General features: G+C 44.6%; 2 protein-coding genes across 4 annotated transcripts in view; one reads left to right on the plus strand and one right to left on the minus strand.

Annotated features, from left to right (window-relative positions):
- IWS1 (interacts with SUPT6H, CTD assembly factor 1) overlaps positions 1 to 8,782 on the minus strand; it is a 28,325-nt gene extending 19,543 nt beyond the window's left edge. Inside the window, exons 1-2 of one of the 3 annotated variants that reach the window (XM_050965262.1) lie at positions 8,555 to 8,781; positions 5,883 to 5,998 (exon numbers count right to left, since the gene is read on the minus strand). In XM_050965262.1, the coding sequence (XP_050821219.1) occupies positions 5,883 to 5,998; positions 8,555 to 8,588 (150 nt within the window). In that variant the 5' untranslated portion in view covers positions 8,589 to 8,781. Of the gene's footprint in view, positions 1 to 1,485; positions 1,514 to 5,882; positions 5,999 to 8,554 lie in introns of those variants that run through there. The other 2 variants (XM_050965263.1, XM_050965264.1) reach the window with 2 other exon arrangements.
- Positions 8,783 to 11,512: 2,730 nt separating this feature from the next.
- MYO7B (myosin VIIB) overlaps positions 11,513 to 12,267 on the plus strand; it is a 94,401-nt gene continuing 93,646 nt past the window's right edge. The window contains exon 1 of the mRNA XM_050965249.1: positions 11,513 to 11,907. The gene's annotated coding sequence lies outside the window, so the exon portion shown is untranslated. The remainder of the gene's footprint in view (positions 11,908 to 12,267) is intronic.

Consider the following 12,267-nt stretch of genomic DNA (forward strand, 5'->3'; position numbering starts at 1 on the left):
AATATATATCGCATCCTATGGAAACAACTTATCTCTCTAAGCCTAAGACAGACTGACAGTAAGCGTCAAGTCAGCCCTGAGAATGAAGAGGAGCTAACATCCTATTTAGCCTGTATGATGTTTGGTGCAGGAATTGTCTTTAATTTTGTTTGTTGAGTGCTCAGCAACATAGATCCTCACTCAATCCTGATTAAGGTCTCTAGGCCCTATCTTACTACAAATAAACAAGCACTCTAAAGACTTGTTTCAGAGAATACAATAGAAAATACACAGGTAACTATATCAGCTGAAAAGTGTTTATGAATAATACAGTTTATGAAAGTCTGTCTTGGAGTACATAGTTTATGTGTGTAACATTAAGAATGTGACTTTGCAGAGATATTATTTTAGTTAAATTACTAAATATGATGAACTAGAAAATGAAGCAAGGAAGAAGCTTGGTATCTAAGCCTTATGAGACAGTCAGTTATTTTACTAGTTCGTCTCTAAAAATTTGTTCAGCAGAAATTATGCAACACATATGCATTTAATATCAGAAGTTTTCTATTTTTCTTTTCCAAATACTTAGTTCAAAGAAAAGATCAGACAATGTCAATGATAATAGGTCTCAGATAGCTGTCCCCCACCCTATTTTTTGCTCTAATTCCTTTGCTTTCATTTCTTCCTTCTCTTTATCTATGAACTTTTTACTTGAGATGTCCTTAATTATCTTTTTTTAACTGAAAGAATTCAACAGCAGACTTTAGTACAGTACAATGTAACAAATATATTAAAATCAAATTTATGGTTTTAATTCTCTATGTAAAACATTAACAGATTAGTAAATAGGTTATTGGATCAATGCATAAAGTTAAAAAGTTAGCCACCCAGGATGATCCCATGAATTATTACATCGAAGTTTATATAATCATCAAATAGTGATCTGGCAATTAATTTTGATTTAAAAATCCAAGGTAAATAAGAAAACGTTTTCCATAAAATCCCAGAACCCCAATTCTGCAACTGAATATGCAGGGATGGATCCTTATACCCACAGGGCCCCATTGTAGTCAGTAAGGCTCCAGATGGGCCTGGTCACAGAATCTGGCCCCTAAATCACACCAACACTGTAAATTTGATTTAATATGCATTACTGTACTAAAACTGTGTGTTATCTAATTCTATTTAGCTAAAACAAAACTGATAAGGACATCAAAGAAAACATTTATAGATAAAGTGGGATGGGGGAAGGAAAGCCAGGAAAGAATTGTAGAAAGAACCCCACCCCCACCCCCCCGACATACCTGAGACCCACAGTCCTAAGACCTACATAAATAAATCCTCAAGAGCCCTCTTTCTTTAAGTTAAGAACCTGGAAAAGAAATTTGAAAATTTAAAAAAGTTTTAAAAGTTAGTTTTAAAAAAAATCTAATTGAATTCTAATTTAGAGACGACATAGTAAATAAAAAGACTTATCTGATTAGGCTTTCTCAAAGGTTTTATTACCCTTGAATTTCATTCTTCCCACATTTTCCTATGGATGAAGAAAATAAGAGGACATAAGAAAACAAATTCAGAAAGGAGAATATGGTTAAACACTGAAAGTCATTCCTTTTGGAGGGTGATTCTAGTGTGTTATAATTTGAACTACATCTCTAATCTTGACTTGTAGGAAATCTGGAAATTACTGTACCTTAAGACCTGGCACGCAAAATTAACACTTTTTAAAATAAATTGTCATTTTTAAGATTACTCAAATATCTTTAAAATCTAGTGTTAGGAGTCTTGTTTGAAATTAACTGGACTGATTATTTTATCCATTTTCAAATACAGGGGAGTCTCCAAGCAAGCCAGAGCGTACCTACCCCTTACATCAGTGTCACAAATTGGTCGATCATTATCGACAGGTCGATCCTAGAGGATCTCCCTGTCGATCATGATCTCTGGCAGCACGATGTGACTACTGCTGAGGAAGACTCCCTGCCTACCCCGGCCCCATGCTGCTCCCAGAAACGGCCAGCGCAGCCCTGTGGCCCCGGAAGGGCAGGCGTCTCCCTCTGTGCGCTCTTCCTGCCTGCAGGCACCACCCCACAGCTCCCATTGGCTGGGAGAGCCACAGGGGTGGTGCTTGCAGAGAGGGGCAGCGCATGGAGCCACATGCCCGCCCCTTTCGGGAGCGGCCTGGAGCTGAGGTAGGCAGGGAGCCTGCCTTAGTTTTGCTGCACCCACCATTGACTGGGAGCTGCCAGAGGTAAGTGCTGCCCCATGGGAAGCTGCACCCTAACCCCCATCCCTGAGCTCCATCCCAGAGCCACCATCTCATACCCTATCCTGCACCCCGAACCCCATCCTGACTCCCCTTCCAGAGCCAGCACCCCAAAACCTCTCGTGCACTCCAACACTCTGCCCCAGCCCGGAACCCCCTCCTGCATGCAAATTCCCTCCCAGAGCCTGCACCCTGCATCCCCTCCTGCACCCCAACGCCACACCTCAGGCTCAGCCCAGAGCCCCCTCCCACATTGCGAACCCCTTGGCCCCAGCCCAGAGCCCGCACCCCCCGCCCCAGCCCGGTGAAAGTGAATGAGGGTGGGGGAGAGTGAGCGATGGGGGGGTGGGGAAATGGATGGGGCTTTGGGGAAGGGGTGGTGACTTGGGGGTAGGGGCGGGGTAGATCCTGGGTTTCCCTTAGATTCCAAAAGTGATCTTGGGCGTAAAAAGGTTGCAGACCACTGCCTTACATACTACATATCCCTTACATACTGCCATGCGCATGTACAACAAGGTCACTTAAGAGTGATGATAGCTCCCTAATGTTAGTATTCTCATATATGAAAAAAGTATCTGTCAATGTAAAGGATAGTCTGAAAGCAATTGCTTGTGTATTTAAACCAGATCTCAAATGACCATTAACGTAGTATGTAACACTAATGCCCCACAAGACTATACAAGAGTATACATACATCAGTATACATACAACCCTCATACATCAGATGAAATGCTAATGGCCCCAAGCCTCCAATGTTACCTTCCCTGATCAGACTGGCAATTCTTTTGTTTTGCAATTCCTGCCACAGTCTGAAACTATTAATTCCCTAAAATACTACCTGATCTCCATCCTGCACCTACTGAAGCCATTCCTCTGAGACCCTATCATCTCACTTATGCTAAGAAAATTACTCCTACACAAGGCCACCCCTCAAGCTTCCCCACTACCACAGAAGACATCCCTGATCACCTCCACTGACCATTTCTGATCTAGCTTCTTCTACTGCAAGCACTGACTTTTTTTTCCCATACAGGGCATTCTAAATTTAAAATGTAAACTTTAGTAAATTAAAAAAAATATATTTCCATTTTGTTAATAAAAAATACTTTGTTCTATTTTCTCTTTCCAACATTTGGGATTTGAATAAAATATAGGAAATGAAAAGCTCTTCTGCGAGAACAAAATAGGCCTGCACACTAAGCTATATAAGACTGAAATGTTACAGTGTATCACATTAAGTATTTAAACAGTTTGTAACACATAATACACATCCAGAGACATCCACATCACCTAGGGTCAACCTGGAACACAGGACCAACTGACACAAGGAAGTTATTGTATACAAGCATATATCCAAATTGTAATTAAGGTATTTCACAATGAGTGTGAATAGGCCTTTGCCACATCACTGACTAGGAAAAGAATTTCATAGGCCCAGATTATACCATCTCATGAAGGAAGTAATAGGAAGGTGAGAAAACTTTGCAAAGAAATCCTTATTGAGATTCCTTCATAAATGTCCTGTCAGGTGGAGGGGAGAGGTGAAGGGGTAGGGAAATCCTCTACAGCCCATGGAAAACTTGCTTTTTAATCTGGTAGATCCCATGGGAAGTGCATGAAAGTGCTGTATCCCTGCAACAGTTCTGGCAGTGCCTCCCTCTCCACATCCCACTCCCAAACTCCAGTCACAGTACATTGAGTCTACCCTATCCCACTCCTGGGCCAGCCCGACTCTATTCCCTTTCCTAATATCAATTCCAGACCACACGAGGAGCCATCCATACCATGAACTGCAAGAGATGCACTTGTACTCTTTCCACAGAGATGAGCTGGTTGACATAGAAAAACATCACCACACACCCAAAATAGTGAAGATGTATTTTCCCCACACCCTTTCTGTAACTTAATTGATCAGGAGGGTTGATGTGTTTGTTCTGGGATTTTTTTTCCCCAAGAAAATTTACTCCTGTACTGAAAAACTTCAGCATAAACATGCAAAATTTTATGCTGAGCTACAAATCCCTGAAAAACAGCATTTACCATTTCAAATATATTGGAAATTATTGCAGCTATGTTAATTTGTTGCAATATCTGTAAGGATATTTCTAAAGCATCCCTGCAAAACTATCATGAAACTTTTACTCCGAGGGGTAATCTGCGCTACTGCACACGTGCAGAATTTATATCCCCCACAGATTTCTTTTCTTCCCTTCAGAAAATGATAAGGAAGCTAAAAGAGTGGTTACAAGTCTCTTACAAGCAGCACAGGCACATTTTGGGCACCTGGAGCAGCCAGTGGAGATGTAAATCACTGCTGGGTGAGGGGGAGAAGGAGGATAGAGAACGGACTCGCACTGGAGATGCTCTACCCTGCACCAGGTTCAATTGCTAGTCCCGGCTGGGCTGGAAGAGGAAAAGACTCTCTCTTCCCCTGCAAGGAATAGCCAGGGCAGGGTCACACCTACCCCCAGAAACCTTTCCGGCTGCAGGAAGCTCTGCACCCCTTCCCCTCACTTCCTGCTCACATTCCTCCTCAGCCGAAGGAGAAGGGGTCACTATATGGAGAGCTGCTCCCTCATCCACCCCCCAGTGCATCCAGAACCCCTCCCACCCCCTGTTGAGCCTCAGCTGCCCGTATCCAGAACTCCCCCACCGAGCCCCACCCTCCCTGCATCTGGACCCCCACCCCTACACCCAGGCCACCTCTTGCTGAGCCCCCGCTCAACCTCCACCCTGCACCTGTATCACTCCAACAAGGCTCCCGCACCTAGACCTCCACCCCACAAACCCAACTCCCCCAGCACCGGGACCCCCATGCATTCCCCCACACCTAGACCACCTTGTTGGCACCCAGCCACCGTCACCTGAATCTCCCACAGAGTCCCATTTCACCTGTACCCAGAACCCCCCACCAAACCCCCATGCATCCAGACCACCTACCGAGTCGCCTGCACCCATACTGCCCCACAAAGAACTCTCTAGCTCCATACCTGGATCCCCCCACACTAAGCACCTCCACACTTGGAGCCTGCTGGGATGAGCCTGCTTGCCCCACATCTTGATCATGGGCCAGAGCTGGGTGTGCGTGTAAGACTGTCCCTCTCGCTTACTATCTTGGGGCACCTGGCATGGAGGGGCAGGGCCCAGGGTGTTTATGGGGTAGGTCCGGCCTTTGTGCTGTGGCAGGGTTGGATGCAGCCTCACTGCCAAGTCCGTATCCTGGGGAGGGGAGGGCTGCAAGGTGATCTCCCACCTCTGTGCAGCCAGTGACCTGAGCTCCCCACTGCCATGCTGGAGCCTCCACATTTATTTGACAAATAAAACATGAAGACTGTTTAAATATTGTGTGCAGATATATTTTTTTTGGAGCATAATTCCCTCAGGAGTAAACTTTACTAGTTAAAGCACAGAATCTGTTATTTTATCATGATAAGAAAACTATTATCCTACTCACTTGCCAAAAAATTACATCCTCTGGCTCTCTAGGCAAGTAAATTTTGGAAGACTACTCTAAGGGTCTGGTTTAAGGAACCCAATATAAAATTTATCTCCATTAAGAGTAAGGCCCTCTCTCATTTAAACTCGGGCTACAGAAAGACATATTTGGTTTGATCAAATAAAAATATTTCACTGGTACCTCTGAATGATGCCCTAAGCTTTCATTGTCTGATCCAGAATGCTGATCATTTACATCATCTTCAACATCAGACCCTGAATCTCGCTCATCTTGTACTGGGGTGGCTCCACCATCATCTACGCCAAATTAAAAAAAAAAATAAAAAGTAAGATTCAATAACATCTTTCAATTTCTGTATAACATGAGCATTTTGACATTTCTGCAAATCAGAGAGCCAACAGGCATGACTCACAACCAAAACTTCCAGTTCCAGTATTAAAACAATAGACACAGTTAAAAGACAGAAAAAGACATCAGCAAGTAGTGGATTTCAGAGCATAAAACCAGAAGCCACAGTATGCTACCAGTTAAATGACAAAAGAATAAAAAGTTTGCTGCTTTTATAACAGTTCCTTTATAGGTTGCGATTCCCATCATCTACATTCTTAAAATGAATCACTTTAGATTATCTCCAGAACAAAATTTATCAAGAAAATCTGAGGTAGAGGCAAATTTGCCACTGTGATCCTCACTACTTTCAGAGACACAGGCCACAGAAACTTACAGTATATCAATATAACCAACAGGCTCCTATGATCATCAAATATACTATGTGTATCATAAAATCAATCACTTCATATTCAATACACTTAAGTAGACCTGTCACAGATCTAATGATGTTAATTACCTGCATGCTTTAGGGCTTGTCTGCATACTTTTTGTACTACTATAACAACTTCTGTTAAGAAACAGATGTAGTTAAAATGGTAAAACTCCCATGATCAGGGCCCAATCAGCCCATATGACATCCTCAGGGCCATCCAGATAGTATACATATTGTGTGGATGCGGCCTACATATAACACAGAGAGCTGCAAATGCAGCCCACAATGGTAAATAGGCTGAGAACCACAGTATGCATATGCGTATATACCCCACAAAGGTAAACAGGTTGAGAACCACAGTTATACTATATACACCAGTAGCTGCAGCCATACTAGAGAGTCGTACCATACAAGAACTGCACAAAAGTGGCATGTAGTCAAGCCCTCAGCCATGGCTGTCTTAACAGCCAAAAAGAGTGCTTTCTTCCATCGTATCAGCACAATCGAATTACTTAAACACAATTTCAAAGTCACCTTAATACTCATTAATATGCAGGCTAATACATTTGAAAGCAAGTCAGCTGGTTGTGCTGTATCCTAGAGAAGAGTCTAGGATAACACAGTCACCTAACAAAACTTCAAACATGTTGGCCTACATCTTAGGTCTGATCTACACTAGGAAAAGGGTGTCTTTTTTAAAATGCAATAGTTAACATATTTTAAGAGTCTAGCGCAGATAGGACAAGCTGTAGTTTTAACAAGTATTGGTTCACCTCAACCAGCTAACATGTTAGAACTACAACTTGCCCTGACTGCTCTAGGACTTTAAAACATATTAGCTATCATCTTTTAGAAGCACCTCCGTTTTTCCATGGCAGGCATGCTATTAATGAGAATCAAGAGGAATTTTAACTGTGTGAAAATAACCTGATCGAGCTGACATTTGAAAACCACTTTTTTGCTCACCAAACCAGGACCTTAAATCATTTGAGCTGATCATGCTATATAGCCCGTAGGCTTCATCTAGTCTAAGATTTGAGATGTTAAGCATGTTAGCCAACAGTGCTAATTAATAAGTCTTAAAAATCTATTGTGGACAAGGTATGAGCTAAACTAGTCAAGTTAAAACCTAGTACCTAGCATGTGTTAAAATGTGCTTATGTCAACATTAAATCGTAGCTTAGGCAAAACCTCTTGCAAGCTCAACTGGGTCAACCTGGTGGAAGATGACATCCTCAATAACCTAGATGATCTACAATAATTCACCAGCCAATGTGATGCAGGCCCCATTTTGAGGCTAAGATATCTTTAAAGACAGTTGTGGAGGTTCTATTAGGTCAGAAATATCTACATGTAATAAACAAATGGGATACTTTGTTTAGAAAAAACTTTTATTTGTGGGGTGGGGAACGGAAAGCTTAATGACCTGATTCTCAGAGATCCTGAGCTTCCATAACTCCTCCTGATTTAAAAATGGTAGGTGATAGCAATGAGAACTTGACATGGTAATCTCTTTGACTTTTGATAGCATCTCTCAACTACATGCTTAATTTGTCTCACCAATACTGGTCAAAACCAAGCCTGTCCTTTTCCCAACAGTACTAGATAATCCGTCATCACTCTGCCTATCACCCACGCCGCCCAGCCCAGCCCAGCCCCCAGGCACCACCGCCCGAAGACAGCCCAGTTGGCCTCCAGTCTTTCACCCGTTCCCTCCTGGCCAAAACAGCCCCAATCAGAACCCAAGTTTTCACCTAGTTGCCCACCAAGGGCAAACCTGTCAGCAGCCAGGATGTCACCCAGCTCGCTGCCCCGAGGAGAGCCCCCCCAGCAACAGCCAGCCTGTCAGGGGGGCAGAGCCACGAGCGCACTCCCAGGACGTGCCGTCCCCTCTCCCTGGCCCAGGCGACCCCGCGCTAGGCCCCCAGACAGGCCGTGCGAAGACAGGAGTCCAGGCGTCAGGTCGGACGGGCCTGGCGGCGCTGCCGGGGAAAGGGGATGAGAATCTCTCCCTTGCTGGAGCTGCCCTGGGCCCGGCAGCCGCCAGCGCTACCGGCCACCCCCCAAAACGGTGTCTCCCGCCCCGCACCTGACTGGTCCCCGCCGTAGTACTCCGCCTCCATCGCGGGCCTCCGGCCCCCGCCTCCCTCTCAGGGCTCTCAGGCTGCTGGGGAAGGGGGCGGGGCAGGGCCCCGACTCCGGGGCTTGGTACCGGGGACCTGCCGCTCCGACCCCCGCGCCGCGTACAATCAAATCCCCGGCGCTTCCTGCTGTCGCGGGCCCAAAATGGCGCCTCCCCCGCACCCTCACAGACCGCTCGCGCGCATGCGCTGCAGCGGCCAGGGTGTCAGAGGGCGACACACCACGCTCCGCTCGCGAGAGGTCAGGCACAGAGAAATCTCGCGACGTTTTGGAGGCGCGCGCCCGACCTATTGCTAACTGGGGCCAGTGACAGGGGCGGAAGCCTGGTCGCTCTGTCAGGGGCAACTCACCGGGAGGTGGGCGCCGGGCTAGAGCCACCTTCGTCCGCCCCCTTGAGCCTGGGGGAGACCAGGGCCCCACCGACTGGCCCTGGGGCGAGCCGCCCCCAAGGAACAGGCAGGAGCCCTCTCCACAGGCCCCTCGGGGGACAGCACCGGGCATGTGCTGTGTCCCCCCCACCCCCGAGTGCGGCCCGTGGCAGCCAGCCCGGCACCTCCTGAGTGTGACACGGAGCAGAGCCCAAACTAACCCGGAGCGACATCAGCAGCAGCGTTTAGCTCGTTATGAAAGAATGACTAGTTGTGTGGCATGCTCCAAGTCTCCCATAGCCCACTGCAGTGTTTCTCAGCCAGCAGTACACAGATCTAACAGTGGGTACATCAACTCATCTAGATAATTGCCTGATTTTACATCAGCTTGCATGAAACGCACTAGTGAAGTCAGTACAAACTACAATTTCATACAATGACTTTTTTATACTGCTCTATATACTATACACTGAAATGTAAGTACAATATTTAGGTACCAATTGATTTTTTATAATTATATGGTAAAAATGAGAAAGTAAGCAATGTCTCAGTACTAGTTTGCTGCAACATGTGTGTATCCTTATGTCTGATTTTTGTAAAAAAGTAGTTTTGAAGTAAGGTAAAACTTGGGGGTACACAAGACAAATTAGACTTCTGAAAGGTTGAGAGCCACTGCCCTGTTGCTAATATGAATAAGTAACTGGCGTTTGAATATGTATAAATGGCAAAATATTTCTCAGGTCATCCCAAATGATGCACCTATGCAGCCCTTAGTTCTGGACAGGAAACAGCAGAAGAGTAATTAATATGCCTTCTTCCATCTTCCGGTCCCATCCAAAACACCATATCTAAAGTGTGCCCAGGCTTGTTAGTGCAGTCTACCAACTACCTGGGAACATCCAGTGATTTTTACTGCAGCCCTGAAAATCTAAAGCAAAGCAAAAGAATCACCATCTGGGTGGGTCCTGGAAATCCAAGAACTATAGGCACTGATGACATCAGTTCCAGCATAGGAAGGAATCTAATTAGCCCAGCAAGGGTCTCTGCAATGAAGCAGGTTGACATGAACATCAACCCCAATCCTATCCTATCATCATCCCATGTTGATGGATACACTCAGTTTGATACAGATTTGACGTTAGATGCTCTCTGCCAGCCACACTTTGGTTACACTCTGGCTCTCAGCAGTCTTGGTTATACTGCAGGGTAACCCCAAAAGACCACCAGTCCTGGATTTTCCTCACCAATGTATGTCTTGTACCGCCCAGCCCTCTCCTAGAAAGTACAAATGTTTTAGGTCCATTATTTCTTAAAGGGAATAATATGCCATCTTCTTATCTCAAATAGTTATTCAGACACTTCAATTTAAACACGCTGGAATAAAGAACACAGTAAAACAGGTTTATTATCTACAAAGAGAGATTTTAAGTAACTAGAAGCAATGATATATCATTATATACATATTATCAAAGTGGTTACAAGAAAAATAAACATAAAAGATAAAATGTTTACTAATGCCTAACATAAACTATATTGGATTCAAGCAAAGTTTCTCACCACATGCTTTCAGCAGTTTTACCGACCAAACCCTGTAGGTCAGGACCCCCTCCCCCTGAGTCCAACAAATGCTTCCTTTGTCACGTAAAGTGCAGTGAATGTGATTGGCAGGGAGAGAAAGAGAGAGGTCCCTTGGGGAGCTTGTCCTTCCTTTTTATAAAAAGTTTCGGTCTCCCTCTTGAAAAACATTTCCAGCAGAGCACTAGGACACAAAGAATCTATGTGGACAGATGTTCCCTGCTGGCTTTTTCTCACGTTTGAGCTTTCTTTGTTTCCATCCTTGCTTAATGACTCTGTTTACTGCTTAAATCCAAATTAAGGCAAGCACATATTCTTTTCTTTAGGATAGACCTGTCTGCCGACTTTTGCCTGCGCAAGGTTGTGGGGTTTGGAACATGTGATAACATCATAGAGGGAAATCTGATAACTTCACATACAACATTGCCACACATATTTTACCAGGATGATACTGACCAGCAAATTATGAGTTTTCAGTGATGCCTTACAAGACAAGATGTCTTGTACAAAAATTATTACAATAGTGTGTAGGGTGTGAACAGAGGCATATGTTTTGTCACAGCCCCCTAGGAAACCAGTCATACAATGAGATGAGATTTCCTCTCCACTGGACCGTGATCTGGAAGCATATACTATGGACCTGGGCATTATGGAAATGCCTAAGGAACAGATGAATGTCAATTACTATTTTGCAGCATCTGTAGCTGGTGCATTTATATCCATGAACATCCTCTGAGTTGAAGGGATGAATGTCTCTCAGGATACATCCTGCTCCTGCTGCTATACCACAACTTGCCAGCTGTTGTGCCACTCTCTCATTGGCTGGTCAACAGATGTTCCTCCCTGCCCTTTGCAAAGAGCCACATGGACTTCTTCCTTCTCTGTTAGCAGTCTGCACAGCTGCAGAAAAAATTGTCACTTCCAATAAGTTGCTACCTCACTGTGTAGTTGTATGTCAATTCCAGTAAGATATTAACTGTGTTACAGCTGTGTGTGTAGAGTATTTGCATGTCTATTTGTGTGTGCGTGTGTGTTTGTGCCTCACAAGCTAGAGCTTGCCACTCATTTCCCCATAATATATGCTTCTAATGCTCTGTTGGCTGCATTCCAACGAGAAGGATGGAGAAACACTCAGACCATAATGGGATTGCACAGCAGGGGAGCATGACCTGCCTTCTAACAGCCAGAGTGAGAAGCCCCACATTGCGTGAGTGGAGAAGTGCAATGCCACGGATCCAAAAGCCTCCTGGATCTGCTTTTCAGCCCAACAGCATGAAGTGGCTGGAATGAAATAAACCTTCCCTAAGAGACAGGATTCTCAAGAAAACCTGGGGCTGTATTTGAAAGTCCTTTGCTGGTATGTACTTTTCTTATTCAGTCAGCTTTTATTCTTTACAATGTGCCTTTAGAATTAACTATAGACATCAGTAATTTACAGCTACAAATCTGCTTAGGTAAAGGGAGGAGGTTAATGGGCAGTTACCAAAGGCTCAGGTTTCTGGATGAGTAGTAATCATTTAGTTGTTACACCCATAGCCACTGCTCTTCAGAACCGCTAGAAATGTGATTGGGACAAACATAAACCTCTGCTCAGCATCTGGGATTCTATGATATGGAAATGCTGATGCCTGTATGACTTATCCAAAGACACTAGTGCCATGTGCTATTTAAACCCTCTGATCCAGAGAGAAATCTCTTAAGTAGGGAGCTGCTGGGA

This window comes from Gopherus flavomarginatus, chromosome 8 (assembly GCF_025201925.1).
Source record: "Gopherus flavomarginatus isolate rGopFla2 chromosome 8, rGopFla2.mat.asm, whole genome shotgun sequence".
Classification (NCBI taxonomy): Eukaryota; Metazoa; Chordata; order Testudines; family Testudinidae; genus Gopherus; species Gopherus flavomarginatus.